This window comes from Zonotrichia leucophrys, chromosome 1 (assembly GCF_028769735.1).
Source record: "Zonotrichia leucophrys gambelii isolate GWCS_2022_RI chromosome 1, RI_Zleu_2.0, whole genome shotgun sequence".
Taxonomy (NCBI): domain Eukaryota; kingdom Metazoa; phylum Chordata; class Aves; order Passeriformes; family Passerellidae; genus Zonotrichia; species Zonotrichia leucophrys.
This window is the reverse complement of record NC_088169.1, coordinates 115,263,349-115,285,045: the sequence shown is the minus strand read 5'-3', so window position 1 is coordinate 115,285,045 and position 21,697 is coordinate 115,263,349. Positions and strand designations below refer to the sequence as shown.

The following is a 21,697-nucleotide window of genomic DNA, read 5'->3' as shown; positions in this document are numbered from 1 at the left end:
CTGGACAGGGCAGGACTTGGAGCTTCCTGGGACTCCAGAGCTGCGCTGGGATGGTTCCTTGGCACCTTGGAAAGGTCATGGCAGTCAGGAGAGCTTCCTGATGGCTGCAGGAAGGCAAATACTGGATCCATTTTCAAAGGCTGCCGGCAGGAGGATCTGGGAACAGCAACTTTACCTTAATTCCTGAGTAAATTACACAGCAAAACCTCCTGGAAACCATTTTTGAGGCTTCTTTTCCATTCTTTGTAGAGGCACCAAGGTGATTTGGAGCAGCCAGCATGGGCTCCCAAGGGCAAAAGGTGCTCGATTGGCTTTTGGGAAAGCTGGCAGTGCCTGTGCTGTGCGTGGTGGCTTTGGGGAGACCTTTGGCACAGCCCTGTAGCACCTTCAGAGCCACTCTGGGGACACAGGGAGGGATAGCTGGGTGAAAGCTGGCTGGCTCCCCGAATCTGAGTGGTGGGGAGCAGTGCCAGGTGCAGCTGGGATCCCTCAGGGCTCCCTGGGTCAGTGCTGCTCCATGGCTGCTGGCACAGCCTGGATGGGCACTGGGATTGTGGAGAAGTTAAACTGGGGAGAGCAGTGACCAGGGGCTGGCAGGAACCTCTGCAAGGTCAGCAAAGCAATTCCCAACTCGGGGCATCCCAGCCCTGAGCAGAGGCCAGGCTGGGAATCCAGGCTGCAATTTCTGTGCCATCCTGGGCAGAAACACTTCCCTGCATGTCTGCACCATTCAAGAGATTGGTCAGGAGTGATTTGTGGACAGTAATTCCTAAATTTCACCTTTATCCTGCCAGCGGTAATGCAATATGCTTATTTATTCCCTGTGCCCCACAAAAAATCATTCAAAACCATTTCAACTCTGGGATGCTTTAAAAAGAAGGCAAGAAAGAATAAGTACAAAGAAAATCAGCAATATTTGGGGTTGATTAAACCTGATGGAGTGGTTTTTGTCACTGAGACAAAACCAGCTGCTCCCCTTTTTCTTTTATTTTCTTTTTTAATAAAGAGAGCTGTCTGTTTTCATGGTTTTAATGGAAAATTTTGGAGTGAGTGTATGCTAAAAAAAAATCAGGATAGTATTACTTTGGACATGATTGCACACTGAGTGTGTGTACTCCCAGTGTACATTATAAGCACAAGTTGTAAAGTCATATTTTTCCACTGCTCTGTGTTCTAGCTGTCAGGAATTATCCTTGATCTGCTTTCTGGGAAGCTGGAAATTTTTGGGTATTTCAAAATTCACTGATTCATCTTCTCAAGTGGTGCTGGATTGAGTCACTTTTAACCCAGCTGCAAAGTGCTCTGCAATTCTTAGGGAGATTTACTTCGGGAATTTTTGATGGGGTGAATTAATTTCAGGTCAAGGTCAGTCAAAAGGTGTATTTCTTTAGCCTAATGTTTTTGGGTCTTTTGGGTGTGATGTTTATCTGTTTTCTGAGGCTTTGTATTAATTGTAAGGATTTTAAAATTTTCATTAAAATTTCCAAACAATTAGTCTGAATGTTCATAGCCAAAAAACCCACAGACACAAGCTGCTGGTGTCAGGTGAGCTGTATGAATTTTCCAGTTAATACCTTGGGTTTTTGATCATTATCATCATCTTGCATGAGAAATTGTTCCAAATGGGATTCAGGCCTTGCCTGGTTCCTTGTTGAATTTCTCAGCCTTTGAATAGAAATAGATTCACAGGTGCAAATTTAGCCTCTTCTTTTATTCAAGAGCCCTGAACATGAAGTGTGTGTTTACGTTTTTGCATAGCTCTGCATGGAATTAAATTTTTATACAGTGACTAATTCACTTGCTGGTTTGCAGGGTGTCGCTGGGTTGAACTTTCTGCTGTGCAAGCTGTGACTTTGATCTTCAGATTTGTACAAGTGCACAATATTGGCAGGTGGAACATTGTCTTATAAAACACTGATGTGTATTTCAATGTTCTTATATTGATTTTTTCATGAAGGTGTGAGCTTTACACATTTCCAGCCCAAGTGGACATCCATGAAATAATTAAACCCGTCTGTTTCTCCTGTTTCCCTGTAGGAAAACTTAATGAAATATGATTCTCCACTGACCTGACTCCTTAATTCACATTGTTACGCTCTTCTACAATGGGAGTATAAAAAGATACCTCAATATTTCATAGCATCTGTTGCCTTTAATGGATATGAGTGAAATACATGTCAGTGGTTGAAATTTGGGGTTGGGAATTTGCAGTGAGGGTTCAACACTAGAAAAAGTGTCATTAGCAATGTGGGGATAGCAGGAAGAGAAGTTTTCTTTCTCCTGCTCTCTTAGAATTCCCTGGTCTCACAGAGCCTGAGTGAAAATGGAAGGGAATAAATATTCCTGCCAGAGCTTGTGGTTGATCCAATTCCAAGATTTCAGTTGGTTTTGGGATTCAGCTTGATTCCCATGTTATTTTGTAATCCTACACAAGGGCTGGTTGAATGTTTTTGTTTTTCCTCTTTGGTGCAGAATTTTAATGTAGAAAATTTTGGGGGGTATCTGGGGTTTCCTGCTTGTCACAGTCATTGTTTTGCAATTAAGAGGAATTTGGTTTGTATTGGGTAGGTAAAAAGCTCAGGTGAAATACACAACTTCATCTCCAGGTTTGGTGTAACTCAGCCCTGATTGAAATGCAGTTAGCTGAGAATTGGAAAATGTCTTTATTTATCTAAATATTCCAAAGACTGGCACCTGTTTTCTTCTACCTCTTCAATATTGATAACACATTTTGGTTATTCCTTGGAGTTATTTGTGCAGTTCTTTGTACTTCTGATAGAAAAGTGAGCTTTTTCAGAGGAACGTTGTGGTTTCTAGGTGTTTGCTAAACTGACTGGGATATTGGATTTTGGAACAGGAGATGCTAAAAGAAATTGGGCTATAATATTAGCTGGAATACTTGGAATGGTTTATAAAGGAAATTCATTCACAGGCATCCCAGCCGCCTTCACTTGTTCCTGTCAAGGTGTTTCATATGGGAATCGGCCAGATCTTCTGGGCTGCCATTGGTCTGGGAAGAATTTTAAGCAATCATGATGCATTTAAACTTTTGTTTTACATCCTGTTGGGGATGCTGAGCCTGTAGCACATGGATGGATACTCTTCATGGATGAAATGGAGTAGGCAGGAATAAAACTGCCAGACTCCTTTTTATTGAGTTTTCTTAATTAGAGGATGTTCCTGAGGTGTAATTTTTTTTTATTGGTGTTCACCAGAGTTATTGTGTAACTACTTGAAATATAATTAGATTTTTTTGTGCCTATGGTGTAGCCTTAAGCTGAGTAGTTTGTGGTATAGCTTAAAGAAAATAAGTGATCAAAATAAGTCTGAAGAAAATTACGTAAGTCTGTCTAGATACATCAAGTCAAATCCTGTTCTGTGCTCCCAAATTCCTCCCTTGGCTGTACCACTGGAAAGCTGACGAGCTCTCATTAAGAAAATGCTATTTATGCCTGGGAACTGAGTGGTCCTGGGAACTGAGTTTGCCCAATAAAACTTGGAAATTCAGCCATCACACATGTGAAGTGCACACACAATCGTTGCTGGGCTACTGATGTGCACTTGTCAAACCATTTCCCTTTTTTGTTGCTGTTTCACTCTGCAGACTGTCCAGCAGAAGCTCCTTTCAAAGTAAATTATTGAATTTGTAGAGTTTTGCTCTCTGTGTTAATGGATTTTGACTAAATCATTGAATTTGGAGTGTTTTGCTTAATGTTCTAACAGAATTTCTTTGCTTTTCTTTCAGAGCATTCAGTCAGAAAAGAGCTGCAATTGAGAAAGAATATGCACAGGTAGGTTCTGGAATAATTTTTATAGCTGTGGCATTGTTCTGTTGGAATGATTTTTTAATCAGCAACTTACCATGGTGCATGCTTTGTTGATTTATCTTTTCCATAAGTTACTTACCATGAAATGTGTTGAAGTTCTGAATCAGATTGATTTATACAGGACTTAGGCCCATTCTATATTTTCATGTATTTTGACTTGGGGAAGTTCTCAAGTACAGAAAACATTTTTAACATTTTTTCCCAATTGTTATAAAGTCAAACTCCATGTGGTTTTCTCAGAAGTCAGTGTGAAATTTGAGTGAAAGGTAAAATCAGGTCAATTAGAGGGAGAGGAAATGTTCTGGCTTACTCGATCCAAAATAAATTTAAATGCACATTCTTCAGTAAGAGCAGCTTCCCATTCAGCTGAAATAAAAGCGGATTTGGCCTCATGCTTGTGATAGGGAGTGGAATGAATTTTGATTTGTTTGTGAGAAAAGAGGGAGGATTGCTTTTTCTCCCCCAGTCCAAAATTAGAAAGCATCTAATAAGGGGCAGCTGCCTGTTTAATTTACAGTAAAGGCTCTTGGAGCTTAAGTCCGAGTACAACAGATTAAAAATACATTAATTTATTTTAAAATAGATTAAAGGTAGAATGAAATCCAAGGGAGTGAGCTGGGTTTTCTGCACGTCTTCTCAGCCTCAAACCCTTCTGAAAACCCTTCCTACACCTCGTGGAATTTGTGCTGAATTAAGCCCCCTCACTGACATTATTGCCATAAGTTATTGGTGCTCCCATTCTTCCTCTATACGAGTTTACCTTGGCAAGTATCAATTCCATTGGCAGTTGTATTAAATTTGATTAAATACCTGAGTTTTTCAGTGATGGTGCCTCCTGAAACTGAGGTTTAAAATGTGTTCTTGAGTGATATTTTTTAAACGATGTAAAAAAATGCAACACCAGTTCTTAACACATTTATCCATTAGACACCGGGAATGTCTTTTATATGCAGAGACACAACAGTCACTGCATTTGGGGAATAGTCCTGATAAGTTGGAAAAATAATTACACTGCGCTTCAGAAAGCTCCAGCCTAACAACTGAGGCTTTCAGCTCCTTGGATTGAACCCCCCCAGCTCTGCAGCAATGCAGCTGCAGCATTTGAGAGTCACTGAATAGCTGCTCCTGTGAATGAAGTCTTGTGGGATCGCTTCCTTGGATTGCTGATAAGTGCACAGCTCCAAAACAATGTTGGATGCTTCTTCTAAAAGGATTTCTGTTTTGGAGGTGGTAGTAAAATTTCACATAAAGCCTTTTGGGGAGAGAAGTTGTGCTCCAAATAAATGGGAAGTTGCATTCATCAGCAGTGGGATATTCCTTTGAAACCAGTTCTAAAGGGAGCTGGAAATGCTCAGTAGTTTATGAAGCCAGATTTCTAAACCTTTTCACAGATTCTCTCCAAATGCCTCTTGTCACCTTAGGGAATTTGGAATATTCTGACATCTGACTTTTTTTTGGCAAGTGAGAAGCAGTGGAAAGGGTGGCCAATGAAAATCAGTTTCCCAGAACTGAAGGCTTTGTTGGTTTAAAAAAAAATTGTAGGTTGGTGCCCTGCACTTGGGTGCCAAGTTTCTAAACACAGAGTGCTTTTGTTGGGAGCAGGAGAACCTGTCCAAAGGCAAGTGAAACACCCCAGCCCAGTGTTTATAACTTGCCCCTAATTACACGGTAAGTGGTGCAAATGTATGTGATGAATTACAGGGCCTGGATTTAAATTTCCCTGCTCTTATTTTGTCCAGGGGTTTTTGCGTTGTGTTTTCACCTGTTGCTTTTGAAGGTTTTTGGAGCTGTTTTTTGCTTATTGCCCATCTCCAGTGGGTTCTTACCTGGCTTTTCTAGGCTGTGCTGTGGTAAAAATGGGAGAAGGATCCAGTGTATCAGCAATTCTGCAGTTTTCTAGTGATCAGTTGGGATTCTGCACTCAGCTCTTCCGCTTGTATTTTTGGTCCTGCATTATTTAATATATGCTTAGAGGGTTACCTTAATATTCAGAAATGAGAGCTCAGAAAGGTTCTCATTTCCCACTAACAGTGTGCCTGCTAATAGCATTTAAATTGCAATTTTATATTGTTGTTATTAGCTATTCTCCATGATTAATAAGCTACCTGAAATCAGTGCCTGAGAATACTCTTATGGTGAAAAAACAGTTTACTGAATGTGTGCTTTTGCTGCTCCCTCCAAAAAACCGTTGTACCCAGCATGTTAAATAGGTAAAATATTGGTTTTTTGGGTTTTTTTCTAGAGATTATAAATACATTTCTGCTGCAGTTACTATTATTTCACACTTTTAACTCAAGAGACCAGTCTCTCACAGTCTGGGAACACACGGATGACCTTCCTTGTCATGTTTTGGTTTTGCTTGATGTTTCATTATCATTGTTTCAGAGTAAAACGTGACTCCAGGCAATCAGCATGGCCTGGCCCCTCGGAATTTGCAAGTAACCTCAAGGAGGTTGAGTTTCCCTGCATGCTAATGAGTTTCTAATTGTAGTACCTCAACCCAAGGCACTGATGTTCTACAAAAAAGGTGGGAGAGCCCATTCCCTGAGCTACATTTCAAGGGAGGCACAAGTAGAAATGTCTGTTCGGTTTTTCTTTTTTAAAGAGGCAGGAATTGTTAGGATTTTTTCCTCCTCTCTGTGTTTTTCAGAGGTTAAATTAACAATGAAGAGCTGTGGGTGCTCAGTAAAACCAGCTTATCTGTCAATCAGGAGGGGACAGGGCACTCGGTGTTGATTGCTGTGGCACTGAGAAACTTCATGCATTTAAAACACGTTCAAATGTGGAGAAAAGAGAATTTAATGTAGTTTACAGCCACAGAGTCCTGTTGGCAGCTGCTCATATCCATGGCAGTGGTCAGGAGGGGAGCATTAAATAAGATGAAATGGATGTGAGAGGGAAAAGAGCTGGAGGTGCAGTGAGAGGAGCAGGAAAGGTGGGGAGGTGGATGTAAGCAGACACCGTGGTCACCCTTACCCATCTCCCTCACCCTGTGTCTCACCAGACCTAGAAAACACACTCATTTCAGAATACATGCATTAATATTTCCTAAAAAATTAAAATATTGCTATGGCACTTTTTGTCAGTATAATGTGTGCATGTGTATACATAATATATAAAGCAGATACATAACATTATTTATATATCTTTATATATAATTTATTTATGTATTTGCTAGAATGTACTGGTTTTCCATTGTTTAAAAGCAAAAGAGGAGCTGACCATTGTTTTTACCATGTTCTAACAAGGTGCCGAGTTGTCCAAAATTTTGAACAATTTTTCAGAGGATTAAAATAGTAAAGGGTTAAAATCAGACATTGCCACCATGTCTTAGTAACTTCTGCCATGGCTTGTTTTTTTCCTTTGCTGTTCTTTATCATGTATTCCAACACTTTGTGAAAATTAAATTTATCGTGTGAAGACTGGCAAGGTGATGGTATTTCCCTCGTAAGGAATGAGAGAAAGTGAGTGAATTTTAGCTGGAATACCACAATTCTCTGATAGAATGGATACTAAACTTTTGAAAATACTCTGGTTTATTGGAGTGTTTCAGTGTTGGCTGTGGGAGCAGGAGGATGGCAGACACTGCTCAGAACAGCTGGGATATTTGGGAATGGTGCTGGGGAGCTCTAAATAGAACCCTGCCAGCACAGAACCCCAGTCACCTGGGTTCATTCCTACATCCCACCCGGCAAAACAGCTGCAGCCTGGCAAACACAGCCTTACACAGGCTTGGAGTACAAAACAAAAATCCCAGGGAGAAGCCAATTCTTTCCTCTGAGCCACGGAACCCCTGGAGCGGCAGGAAAAAATAACTGGAGGTACCTGCCCTGCAAAGGCAGCGAGCAGCTTTCCATGAGATCACTGCCTGCAGCCTGGGCTGCAGTTGCTAATCCCAAAGGATGCGGGAGGCTGCTGTGGGAGAGCAGGAAGAGATTGTGGATTTTAAGGGTGGGTCCCCGCCTTGGGGACAAACAAGGAGCAGCCACCGTGGGTTGACTGCTCAGGAGCTGTTTTGTTAACAGATGAACTTAAGTTACTTGTTTCTTCCTGCGAGGATGATTTTAGCGTTGCTGCAGTGCTAAACCTCCCTCTAGAGTATTTCTGTATTGCTTGAGACATTTTGTCTTGATTTTATTTTATGGTGAAATTGATGGCTTTTGTAGTCAAGCAGTAATTTAAAAAAAAAACGTGGGAAATCAGGTTTTGTGTGTGTATGGAAGATGTGTTTTTAAGACTAAGGACACTTCATCTTTTAGGGAATTGGAATCTTCCAGATCCTGTGATGAGAGTTTAGTTTGTAATTAGCCCACATGCAGAAACTAGGTTGGTTTTTCTTTTATCTCAGGCTTATCTTTGGAAGGAATTTAGCTGTCATTCTGTGATTTCTCTGCAGGGAAACTTTCACTTGTACTACATGAGTGGATTATGTTGAAATATGCATCCTGGGTATCCTGAGCTGAATGGCTGCTCTATCTGGATATATTTGATAGCAATTAATTTGAAAGACAACAAATTGCTTTGAAACCCATCTGTGTATTTATTGTATTTTCAAACTTTCTGTAGGAAATAGTAGGAAAAACTCAGAGTGAAATCTTTTTCCAGGAATGAGCTCACTGAATGTCTGCAAGCGTTGGTTTGTGTCTGTCTGTTTCAAAAGACAGGCAAAATATTCCCAAACCAACCAAACAAACCCAGCCTGTAAGGAGTGACCTTGGAGACCTGAGGTGCTCCATGTGCACCACTCAGAAGTGTGGCAGGGCTTTGAGGTGCCTTCTTCCTACTTTATTGGTAGTGTTGCAAACCATTTTAGCAGTGTTGGTTTAATTGCATATGAAAACCATGGTTCTGTCCACCAGTGCTGGGAAATGTTCTTCCTGGAGGAGACTTTGCTGGTTTTTATCCATAAAGTTCTGTTTTTTCCCAGTGGTGGCTGTGTGAACGTGGCAGTTGTTTCTCTTAGCAGAGTTCATTTCTTGCCTGTGCAGAGAAAACAGCTACTGAAATCCTACAATCCAAGGTCTGCCTTGAATATTCCGCCTTTCCTGCTGTAGGAATTTCTATAGAAGGCAGCAGACTCAGGGAATCGTTGTGTGTGACTTTATTTTGGATGTTGCTGCCTGAAGCTTGGTTGGCACATCTGCTTGGGGGAGTGGGAAAAGCTGTATCCAAGAAACCTCTGGATCCAATAGCAAAAATGCCAGAGCCATTCAGGCCCACTCCTGCACTGAGTGATGTTTCCCTATGGATCCTTAGGGCTCTTTTTCCTTCCTTTGGAATCTTGCTGTGGTTGATGCCGTCTGTCACAGACAACCACGTCAGGCAGGTTTGTTTGTAAACCAATGGTGCTGCTTTCCATGGGCATCCTCCTGCTCTTCATGGACCCTGCAAACCAGGGAGGGTGGGGAGCCTTCAGAAGGGGCTGATGCTCGCTTGGAGATGATGTCTTTGGTTGATACCCATGAATTGTTCCCTGTTTGGGTGGGCAGGCCCTGGCACAGGTGCCCAGAGCAGCTGGGGCTGCCCCTGCATCCCTGGCAGTGCCCAAGGCCAGGCTGGATTGGACACTGGGGCTTGGATCAACCTGAGATAGTGGAAGGTGTCCCTGCCATGGCACTGAATGATCTTCAGGGTTCCCTTCCAACCCAAGCCATTCTGGGATTCTCTGACTTAATTTAGGATATTTCTTTTGGATAATCACTGGTGTTTTCTAAACGAGCTTTGGATTCATTAGGTAAAAAAACTCAGAGTAAGACCTGTGTTTCAGCCTGGCTTATGAGCACTTTAAGTTTTTGTTCCTTGCCATATCCTTGAAAAATCTCATGTATGGTGTGGAATGCCTGTGATTTCAGATACACCTGGAACCTGGACTGTTTTGATAGTTTGTTTTAAATCTTAGCACTGCTAACTTTCCATTTTCCGGGAGAGGATCCCAAGTGCCCACACTGACCAGTCCCAGCGTGGCGTGGAGATCATGCATATTGATGGCCTGGTTTGGTCCTTTCAGCCATGGTGGTGCACAATACATCAGCAGAACTTGCTGCTTCCAGAAAGAAAACACCTGCCTGGTACCACCTTTGGATTATGTTCTCCATTGAAAGCACTGGGATATCCATAAGCAGGGCAGGAAAATGAAGTGTAGGACCCCGTGGCTATTCAGGCCATTCTTCCCAAAAAACCATGGAGAATCAGTGGCCGTGAAGGCCACAAAGACTGAGCTGCTCCATTTCATAAATGGTTAGGAACACTATTGTGAATTTTAGAATAACTTGTAGAGACAAGTTTGACAAATCAGATGTTATAATGGGATTATTGATACTATTCTGCACTTGTCACAGTTCAACCTCTTAGTGCACGTTTCCCTTTTTTCCCCCAAACAAGAAGCTCTTTAGAATTCTCTATATTAAATGTCCATTTAACATTTAATATAATATAGTTTGCCTGGAACAAAGGCTGTGGGTCTATGAGTGACATTCCAAACAATATTATCGTTGACCTTCGCTTTTTATGTAGATTTTGCATTCAGTTGTTCGTGTACTTTTCTGTCTCCAAAAAACACATGTCAGAACTTAGTGGGATATCTGATTTTGGTCCTGTCTCACTGGTCGTTCTGTTAGAAGGAAAATGAAAATGCCCTACACTGTAGCATTTAAAGAGAATTTTAAAAGGCAGCCTTTTAAAAATGCTAAGCTATCTGCTACAGTTTTTATGGAATTCTTTAGGTTAAAATAATATTTCTCTAAGAACAGAGGAGGACTGTCAGCTTCTATTTTCAGTGAAAACATCTAGTTCCTTATAAAGGGGCTGCTAAGCTTAGAATTACTCTATTCCTACAAAGAAAGCCCTTCATAAAGAAACCCCATTTTTTGCTGAACTGATGCAAGCAAGTTTCTCTGAGCCTGCTTTTAGCTGTTATTTTTCTTTCCGATTACTGCGCTCAGAAGCATCCAGGGCCTGGAATTTGGATCCTTGTAAGTGGTTCTGCTTGCAGATGAAAAACTTCATTCTTCAGAGCTGCTCTTTGCTTGGCCTCTCAGCCCCAGCAGTGAGGCAGGCAGTGGATCCTGCGGCCTGTGGGGTTATCCATGAGTTCCTTCTGTTTTTCCTCTGCTGCCTCGGTTTTTCTCAAGCTTCCTCAGTGTTTCAGTTCTTTCCTAACACATCCAGCCCTTCAGTCTCCCTTCCCAGCGGCTGCTTTTCTTTTTCCTGGGATTTCAGAGGGCAGGCAAGTCGCAACCCAGGGCTTTCAAAATATGCACAGTGGAAACTTTGGGCCTCCGAAGCAGCAGCAGCGCTGAGTCATGAGTCCATGCCAGCCAAGGCTGCTCCACCTTTCTTTGGGCTCCTTTTCCACCTCTTTACTTTTATCTTGTCCTGGGAATTCAATTCTCTTTCATTTCCTACCTCTGCACGCCTCATACACATCTTAGAGTTCTTTGGATAGAGGACATTCCTGTTCCAACCTCCTTACCCAAGCTGTAGTTTGGTGAGGCCCCTATCGCTCTGAAACTTGGAAAATCTTTAAGCACCTTGGTTCCCAAACTGCATCCCTCATGAAAAACGTGTCATTGTTCTCAGAGATAGCCCAGGCCTTGCCTGAGCCACCCTTTTGGCCTTTTTCCCTGCTCCATTTCCCAGTCCCCTGGTAATGGAGGTGCCGTGCTCTCCTCCCAGCGTTTGGTTGCTATCGGTTCCTCAGGAGATGCATCCTGGTTTGCTGGACAGGGCTCTGCAGGGATCTACAAGCAGTCACCACACCCAGGAATGCTCTGGATGTGGGTTTGGGGGTGTTTGTTTGGGGATTTTTAAATCCCTAAAGCTTCGAGCTTAGAAGGCAAATATTTGGTGCATGAACATGATCCCTTGTGTTTTCTAGTGGGCCATAAACAACTCAAAAGCTGTTTTTCTCTCAACTTTCTTTTGCTTTTATTTGCATTTTTGCACCTTCTCTGTTAGCCCTGCATTTGTTCTGGAGCCACCAATTGAAAAAAAAAATCCTTTGTATCCAACATAACTCTGCCTCTATACCCAATAATGAGCACCTTCCCTGTTACAATCAAAAAACCATAAATTAGGGTAAAGCAGAAATCACCGGTTTGCCTGAAAATGGTACTCAGGAGAATGTAATTAAAAAGAAAATTATTATTATTATTATTATAGTAAGAAAAATTAGAAGAAAATTTATAGATTAAAAAAAATAACCCATGTAGAAATTGAAGTATGGGGAATGTCATTCTTTGTAGAGTTCAGTTGGTTAATTCAGCTGATTAAATTTTCTCCAATTCAGCTGGTTCAGGTGATTGTCAAATGTTTGGCACACAGAGGTAATTCATAGGAGATAGTGTTCCTTATTTCTCTGGGACTTTGAAAAACTGTTGGATTGCACCTCCTGCACAGTAACTAAAGTGGTTTTTGAGCTATGTGTGACTTTATTTCAAGTAGTGACATTTCTGAAAAGTTATTCTTCCTTTTCTGTGTCTCAAGCCTTAATTTTACTGTGGAAAAGGTCTCCACTGGTTAAATAAATTAAAACAAAAAGGGAGAAGAGCTCATTTTATTTGCTGTTCAATAATTAAACACCTAAAGTTGTGTTCACATTGTAAAAAGGATTGAACATGGCTTTGCAGGAGCAGCCTGTCATCCTTTCCATCCCACAGCAATCCCCAACCCCAGGGATCCAGATTTCATGTTGGACCCTCAGGAGTTCATTAGAGGGATGTAAGGAAAACTGGGCAGAGCTTCTTGGCTACTGAAGCTGTTTATCTTGGGGGGTTATTTAAAGGGTAAAGTAGATGTGTTCTTAACTATTTTTAAAAACTATACTCCCTTCTTCCTCTTTCCAGCCTTAGTTCAGACCTGGACAAACCAGGATGTGTTGACAGCTCAAAAAAAACCCCAAAAAACCAAACCAACAGAGAATGTTTAAGTCAAATCTCCCCTAAATGATTATTCAGTGTCAGACCCTGCATCCACAGTGGGTGACTTGTTCAGTTTTATACAGAAAAAGGCCTTTAGCCAGCTTGCACTCCCAAAAACAAGGAGGGAGAAAGGAAAGCCATCAACTTTTGGATCCTAGGGAATTATTTCTGAGAGTTCTCCAAACTGCTGCCTCAAACATTTATTGTTGTGTTTCGTGGTGTGTGTGGCCTGCAGTGCAGCTCAGCTGGGTCATTCCCTTCCACATCATGTTAGAAGGAATAAATAGCAATATTTGAACATCTTGGTGCTTTAGATAAGGAAAAATGCTTGTCCAGCTGGATTCTGGAAAACTGTAGGTGGCTGGCGTCCCATATAGATGATGGGCTCCATTTGGATTGGTGCTATTTTATTTTAGTAGGGCTTGGTTGTTACTCATTAAGTTACTTATTAATCAGTTTTCTGGTTTTTTTCCATGGAAAATAAAATAAGCCAGTGCAACAAGTTGTAGATTTTGAGATTTCCATATATTTAAAAATCAATTAATTTCTGTTCTATTGAGAAAACATTTTAAAATTTGATGGGGAAGTTAATGACATTAACATCAGTAAACACTCACGAGGGGAAAGTCCAGTGTTGGTATAGTGCAGGAACAGAACCTTAACATAGATTTACATTTTAATTTATATATTTTTTATATCTTTACATATTTACATATATATATATATGTAAAGCATTCTTTTCAGTCAGCAGAATTGTGTTGATGATGGCACAGAGTTACTCCTGCTATCCCTTGTTTAATTTTCAATATTACTCCATGTTTTCTGCTAGGCAGATATCCTGCCTGCTGCTTATTTCTGTAGCAATATATTCTTCACTGCCTTTTGCAGTTTAAAGGGTAATTTGTCGTATTTTCAACAAAAATAACAGCATATTTCATACTGGTTGCAAACAGAAACTAATTGAGTAGGAGGAAGCCTACAGATTTATGAAAAAACCATCTCAGCACTGGTTTTCTTAGCTCTGCTTGTGTCCAAATATGGCTCAGAGCTTTTTTTTTACCTTCACAAGCCATAAAGAGGTATTTAAAAAAAAATAAAAATACCGAGGGCTGGTTACATTTTTTGAGATGTGAAATTTGTGAGCTCCTGGGTTTCCTGGATTTATTTCTCTTTAGGATGCCAGATGGATCTGTGTTTGCTCTTTGATTGTCTATCCAAATAGGCTGGCCAAAAATTTGCATTTTTCCTATCACATGGGGTTTTCTTCTATTTATAGCAGCATCTTTAGAGGTATTTTCTGTCTCATGTTGGTTTTCTGGTTTTGTTTAGAGAAATTTTTTGTCTGATAATTTATGTTCACCTAAGGTAGAGCAAAGCAACTCTATGAATGCCCTCCAGTAAATGTGGTTGGGAGTGCAATTTGTAAGCAGGATTATTTTTTCTGTGTTCATAAAAGTGAATAATGCAGATAATACACTGCCTACCTTTTAGAAAAGAGTTTTCCATTATACAGCTATTGCCAGGTGTAATGATGCTAAAATTGTTTATTTTTATATAAGAATAATAATATAAGCTCTTAAATATAATAAAGGGGTCGTGGAGAGTCATAAACAGCTGGAATACATCAAAATGTTTGGTTTTGATTATTCTTGTATTCTTTTTTATTATTCTTGTGTGTTAAACCTTCAGGTAGCAAAATCCCTCACATAACAAAATCTGGAAATGTGATCCAAGGTTCAGGCAGCTTCTGGGAAGTCTCCTGCAGAAGGGTTTTGGTTGAGGGTTCCACCAAGAATTCTTAGAAATACCTTGGAGAAATACTGAGATGTTGCTAAAATTGCATCCTGTCACTTTTTCTTTTCCCTGCAAAGAGTTCTCTCCTTGTTCCATAGAAAAAGAACAAAAAAACATACAGAATATTGAATATACGTGGTAGAAATAGATCTTCTTTTCTGCCAAATAACAAAGAATTTGGTGATCCTTGTGACTCCAAATACCCAATATTCTATGATGCAAGATTAAAAAATTTTAATTTCTTACTTCAAAATTGATTTCCTCTGTAGCAATAATTGCACACCAATAAATGGTAAAAATTGTGGGGTTGGAATGGGTGGGTTGTGCTTATTTTTCAAGCAGTGGGTCTTGTCACCAACTTCATGGTGACCTTCATGCTTGTACTTCTTAGTTGGTTAAAACTTCTTTCTGGGGAAAAATCCATAAGAAAAGGTGTTTTTGCTGTGTGTTAGTAAATTGAGCTCCTGAATCCTAAAAAAAACCACCCTCACACTACATATTTTGCAAGTTCATATGGCTTATCTTCTGGTTTTGTTTGGGTTTTTCCCCTATGCGTGTCAGGCACAAAGAAATGAGGCAAAGAACTTGTGAAGGAGAAATGCTGCGAACAACCTTGTGGGAAATAATTTCAGTTCCTAAAACGTGTGTTCTTCTCGGGAAGCCACAGAGCTGAAGTGAGGCTCGGCTTCCAAATGCAGACATTGAATGTCTCTAAATTTGAGTCATATCGTTAAAAATAAAATACTCTCTGCTCCACAAAAAATCCTTTTCACTCCGCAGTGATATTTTCCTCTCTAAGTTGTAAAATTCCACCAGCTCCGATGCTGCCAGCGTTGTCTGTAACAGGAATAAACAGATTTACTCTTTGAGGCGCTCTGTGATGCCGTGTTTGGCAGAGTCTGTCCCTGATGATTCCTGCAGTCGCTGCAGGTTCAGGAGCGGGGAATGTTTGCTGATGGAATGTTTGCTGATTCATGGCAGGATTAGGACGTGCTGAGGAAGCACTGCTGGAATTTGGCCTTGCTGGGAGCAGGGATGGGGCTGGCTGCCGATGGATCAGCCTCTGGGAATTCTGCTGCTCCGATGCATTCACAGCTTCGGGGTGTTTCATGTTGAGTTTGGTTTTGTTTCTCACAGTATCTAAAGCATCAAGTGTTGCTCACATTTAAATAGCATTTTCCAGCAGAAATAATAGGACATCTGAGTGAGTGTATGTCCGAGCTTATTCCATCATTCTGTCTGGTTTTATTTTCCTGAAAGCACAGTGCAGCTCTTCTAGAGGCATCACCTGTATTGATTCTCCTTACTCTGCTCAGATTCGTGAGGCTGAAATTCACTTTTCCTCACCAATTTCAGGGGAGAATCCTCAGGAGCTCGTTTGGCTGCTGCGCTGAGTCACTTGGCAGGTGGTTTGTGGGATGTAAATCCCATTCCGCCCAGGTTATCAGGGAGACCACGCATCATTTTTGAAATGTCAGGTGTTTAAATCCATGGCCAGAGGCTCCTGATAAGTAAGATCAGAAATGTTTTTCCATCATTTAAAAAAGAGCCAACCCAGCCTTGAAATAAAAAGAACTGGTAAACTCTTTAGCCAGCCTTTATTATCTCAGAAATGTTTGTACTTTGCACTGGTGTGTATCTGATGAGGATGTGTTTAATCAGCCCTCTTCTGAGTGCAGGAGATGTCCTTTTAACTTCTATATCTTCTTTTTGAAATAGGGCTTCACCCCAGGAATTGATGGGTTATTGAGGTGTTAATGCTAAATTAATACTAAATAATGACTCAGGGAGAGCTTCCTCTCTGCTGAAGAAAGCACTTTGGTTTGCCAGCTGAGAAACGAAAATAAATAGCAATTGTACAGCATCAGAGTGCTCCATTGATTTGGGCTTTTTCTGTCTCAACTTTTTCAGTGTTTTCCCTCTCTAGCTGCACTGCCAGCTGTCTCCCCACTCCAAATTACACTGTCACCAGTCCTGTAAACACCAGAGAAAACCACTTTTATATTAAATTCCTTTCCCTGCTGAAGTGGTCGATGGAGCTGGTAACCAAGTTACTAAAGAATCAAAAGCAGAGGAGCTTTTAATTAAATATAATTTGGCAAGGTGCCCAGAAATTTCCCTGTCGTGGGAGTGGGGAATGACAAACAAAATGAGGAGCTGCCGCTGCTGCCTTTCAGAGTGTCTGGAGATGTGTTTGCTTGGATGTGCACATCCACTACCGAGCAGCAATAAAAATAAAAACCCACCGAGCAGCTCCCGTGCCAAGGTGACCTTGTGCGAGTGGTTTTTGTAAGCTCGGGATGAGGTGTGATCGCATTTCTCAGGCAGCAGGAGAATGGGATGCAAACCCAAGCCCTGTGTGGTTTTAGGCTGTTGTTGTTTAAAGGTGAGAAGCAATTCGGTGCCATGAATTGCCCCTCATTTACATCAATTCCACTTGATGCCACATTATTTTATAATTATCCCTGCTTGCATGTGGGCTCATTAAATCATTCATGGGCTGCTGCTTAGGTGGGGTTCTGCCAATGTGCTTTTAGTTTCTATGATTCCTGATTTTTTCAGAAAGCTTTGCCATAAGTGATTCAGTTTTTGGTCATCCCTGCCTTTTCATGCCCACATAATGAATATCTCATGTTGATGGGTTCAGTAAATCCTCTTTTGCTGTGTTCAGTGTTGTGATTTCAGGTACATTTTCTCTGCCTTTAACCAGGACTATATTTGTTTTTAACTTCTAAATCTGCTTTTCTGGCTTCCTTTCCCAAACAAATTAGATTCTCATTTGGAAAAGAGGGAGATGTCATCTTTCTCAGTGATTTTTTTTCCATATTTCATTTATGTTTTGATTCATTTTTGCCTCTATATTAGTGCCAGAATGTCTTTCTCAATTGTCAAAGTCCTAAAATCCCTTATGTAGCAATGAGATGACTCAAACTGAAATTTTCCAATATTTACAGAAATACTTGATACAGAGCATTTTTTTGCTTAATTTTTTACACTTGAAGTCCTTGTTTGTGAAGCTGTAAAGGACCAAGCCCTTGTGTATTAACTTCCCACGAGGTTTTAGTTCACTTCTCTCAATCTCTTGCCCATTTTGCCCTCAGTGATATTTTCCTGTGCCCCTGATTTCTGCAGCTGCCAGGTCACACCAATCTCTGATTTACCCTGGTTATTGTGGGGTTTGTTTGTGTTCTAAGTGCTTCCAGGTAGGGAATGTTTCCTGCTGTGTTTGTACAGCGCTATGTAAATTTGCAACAATATATAAATGTTTGCTAATGACCCAGCCCTGTGGAAGTTAGTAAGGCACATCACACAGCATTGATGTGTTGTGTTCAGAAACACAGGGTTTATTTAAAGAAAATCAGGATTTAAAAAGGTTGGAGTGGAGAGATGAGCCCAGACTGCAAATTTGAAGCTTGCCCTGGGCTAAATAAAAGTTGTTTTTAAAAATCTATTATCCACCAATGCTGATTTAAATATGAATGCAGTTCACTTTGGTCCCGATTCTGTTTCAGATCTTTTTAAACCAGATTTCATTGGTTTTCCTTAGCAGAAATTTGCTCTTGATGTGTTTGCTTAAAACAGGGCTTGAGAGAGCCCATCTGCACTCTGCAGGCTCTGTGTCAGCACTGGCTTCTTTTTGGCTCCAGGCATTCCTGTGAAGAGCATTTTCCTTTGCAAAACCATGGAATTTTAAGCACACGTTGGCCAGTGTGTAAAATGCAGTACCAAATGAAGTTAGTTTTATTTTTTTCTGAGTGATCTATTTAATTTCCCTGCTTGATCTCGGTTTTAAAGCTTTATTCACATCTTTGTGTCTGGGATTAATTTGACTTGGCACTCGGCAGTGTCTCTGTCTCCCAGGAGCAGCTGATAATTTACAATGAATTTCTTTTTCCTCTTCTCCCTATGACTTGTAGCGAAGGTTTTTCTCTGTAGAACTCTGAATAATATGCAAGAGCAAAAATATTTTAAGAATGAATAACTGAATTACCTGTGATGATTGGAAACTCAAACATGGCTCAGCTTGTAATGAGTCCAAAACTGTTATTTACCAGAACATCTTTGGTTTGCAGCAAGGAAACCTTTGAATAATGAATGGTGCCTCTATCTGTGTAGCTGTACAGAAAATATTGGGCTGGAGGCCTATAGTGAAACAAGGAGTTGACAAATGTGTGTTAATTATATGCTAAATGAATCATACTATTCTGTGTGAGAGAAGGAGAAAATGTGTTTTCTTTTAGGTGTAATAATGATGTAAATTTGAAGTTTGGAACTGACTTTTGAAAGATAATTTGATATAATTTTTTATTACTGCTTCCTTGTCTTGTTCTTTGAAGTGCCTATTAATTTTTGGGAACAATTCCAGGGATGGGGCAGCCACAATTTCAGGGTGTACACCCAGTGATGTACCTGTGGGATGCTGAGAAACCCAGTCCTGAGAGGGAAAGTGAAAGCAGCATTGTGGCATCTTGGTGGTGGGTTTCTGGTCATGGTTATGGGAATTTTGGACAGGAAAATGTCATGGGGAGATGACTCTACTAAAGCAGGCTGGATTTGTGTCTCTTTTATTGTCAGTATTGTCTCTGTCCTCCTACTTATATCCTAAATGCTTTTTGTCCTTCCATCAATGTTGTGAATACCTGCAACAGAAGCCCAGTAATAATTAGTTTCTAAAACTGAGTAAATGAAGGAGCAGAACTTTTAGTGAAATCCAATTATGTACCATCATATATTAAGCTGGTAGTGGTGTTCTCATATCCCGAAATCAATGGCATGCCCTGCAGGCATGTTTTAATTAAAATAGGAAATACGTATATTATGTTAGCCCTGCTAAAATAGTTAATTCTGAAGTTCCTGATTATTTCCCTGACCCAGTATAAAGTTCAGTCTGTGAATAAACCCCGTCCTCTGAAGGCTCAGTGAATTGCACCTGACAGTGAACAAGGATTGGCAATCCTGAGGGAGCTTGCAGTAAATCAGGGAATGTTCCTGGGGCTGTCCAAGGCTTCCTCTCTCCCAGAGTTACCTCCAGAGCTCCAGCGAGTGCTGGCAGCAGCAGAGCTGAGAGCAACCAAAAAAGTGTCAGGGATGAAGATCTACGGTAAGCACAGATGGAAGGAGCCAGATACAGGAAAGAAAACAAAGCAGCTGGAGGGTGGAATTTTGTCCCTGGTGAAAGAAAAAGTGAATGGTGAAGAGCTGTGGAACAGCATAAAAAATGAGATTATGGCAATGGCTGCTCAGGTTTTGTGTTGCCAGGCCAAGACAAAGAAATAGGAGTGGGAAGTGCTAGAAATTGAAGGGGGGAAATTAAAAAAGAGATTGAAGAGATGGACCAGACAGTTAGTGTTGAAAATGGAAATACAGAAATGCCTGGATGGGGTAAAAATGGTCAGAAGAGTGTGTGAAGAAAAACTGGGTTGTATGGCAGGGTAGGAGAAGTCTGAAGTGGAGCACTGGAATCAAAGATGTCAGTGCTGAAAGACAAATAATAATTGAGAACAAAAACACAGAGGGTGAAAGATATTTGCCCAGAAGCCAATAGATAAGCTGATCCCAGAGGAGATTCCTGCAGGAAACAGGGAGAGAGAACAGTGGAATTACTGGAAATGCAAAGCACTCTGTCTTGGCAGAAAAAGGGAGAATCTGAATTCTGGGTGTCAGAAAAATCCTGGAGGAATTCCAGCCAGGCAGGAGACATGATGAAGGCTGTGTACATGTGATGAACACATGAGCAATTATCCACAATTTATCTGTAAATTCTGTTGAATGAGGAAAAGTAACAGCAATGTCACTGATAAGAGGAGAATTTGATTAAATCACTTTAAAACCATGTTAGAAACTGCCCAAGAAATTATTTTGAATTGAAGTTCAGTGGGAAGTTGTTGGGATCTGAATGGAAAAGAGGTGGTGATGGAAGTGAAGCCAAATATTCATCAACAGGGAAAACAAAGCATGTGGGCTTTGGAAACTTGCTTCAGGGGTTAGGGGATGTTGATGTGAAGCAAAAAGGAGCATTAAAAAATAAGTTCTGAAACACTATGCTTGTAAAATTGTTAAAAAACCAAGGCAATTGCCTCCTATATAAACTTTTATCTTTACTGACTCCAGTTACAGAGCTGGAACAGAATGAAAACCTCTGAAAGGAGGTTTTGTTCTTTAAATCTGGATTATCCCTAACACTGCTCCTCTAAGTTCTACACAACCAGCTTTGAGACCCACTCTAAATCAGATGGACATGTCCTTTTTTGAGGAATAAGTGAAGATCTAAAATTGATTTCATTTTTATTTGAGCAGGGCTCAGATGATTATTTCTCATGTGAGTCTCCTGATACCAGCTGTAGAAACCTGGTTCCTTTAGAATTAGTCACAGGCTGGAATGGGTTGGAAAGGACCTTGAAGCTCATTCTGTTCCACCCCTGCCATGGGCACCTTCCTCTATCCCAGGCTCCATCCAGCCTGGCCTTGGACAGTGCCAGGGATCCAGATTTCTTCAATAATAGTGAGAATAAAGAATTCAGCTGCAGAGCTGAATCCTCAGCCTGTGTAAAAGTCAGTGCTGATGGCTCAGGTTGCTCATCTGTGACAGCTTCTGACCCATTAATGCTGCTCTGCATCCATTTAGTACCTGGTGCTCTGTGGGAAAGGGAAGTCCTGCCCTTAGAATTATAATTAGTCATGCCTAACTTATAATTAATGAAGTTGGAGGCTGCTGGTTACTTGGATCACAGTCATTTGCCTGTGGTCTTTTTTGTGTCCTACTGAATCCCGGGATTCAGTGGGACAGCAGAAGAAGAGCTGGGTTATCTTCATGAGTACTTAGGTGGAAAATTGGTATTTTGGAGAGGTGAAAAGCATTTGAGGTAAAAAATGGTGATTCAAGCCATGGGCTTTGAAGAGCTGTGCTTGAAATACAGAAACATTCTGGTAGTTTTTAAGGATAAATTTTATGTGTTTTAGTAAAGTACGTTAAAATTAATAATCCTGGAGGACTGAAGTGGAGCAAATTCATTGTCTGAGATTCCACATTGGTGTTTCACTTATCCTGTGACTATGATGTGGAATTGGAGTAAGCTCAGGCAGAATCCAGGCTCCCAGATAAGCTGATGATGTCCTGCCCATCTTCCCCAAAATTCCTGCTTGTGCCAGCGCTCCCTC

General features: G+C 40.8%; 1 protein-coding gene across 3 annotated transcripts in view; it reads left to right on the top strand.

Moving 5' to 3' along the window:
* FCHSD2 (FCH and double SH3 domains 2) overlaps positions 1 to 21,697 on the top strand; it is a 118,245-nt gene that overhangs the window by 21,320 nt on the left and 75,228 nt on the right. For all 3 annotated transcript variants that reach the window (XM_064728403.1, XM_064728395.1, XM_064728413.1), the window contains exon 3: positions 3,746 to 3,791. In XM_064728403.1, the coding sequence (XP_064584473.1) occupies positions 3,746 to 3,791 (46 nt within the window). The remainder of the gene's footprint in view (positions 1 to 3,745; positions 3,792 to 21,697) is intronic.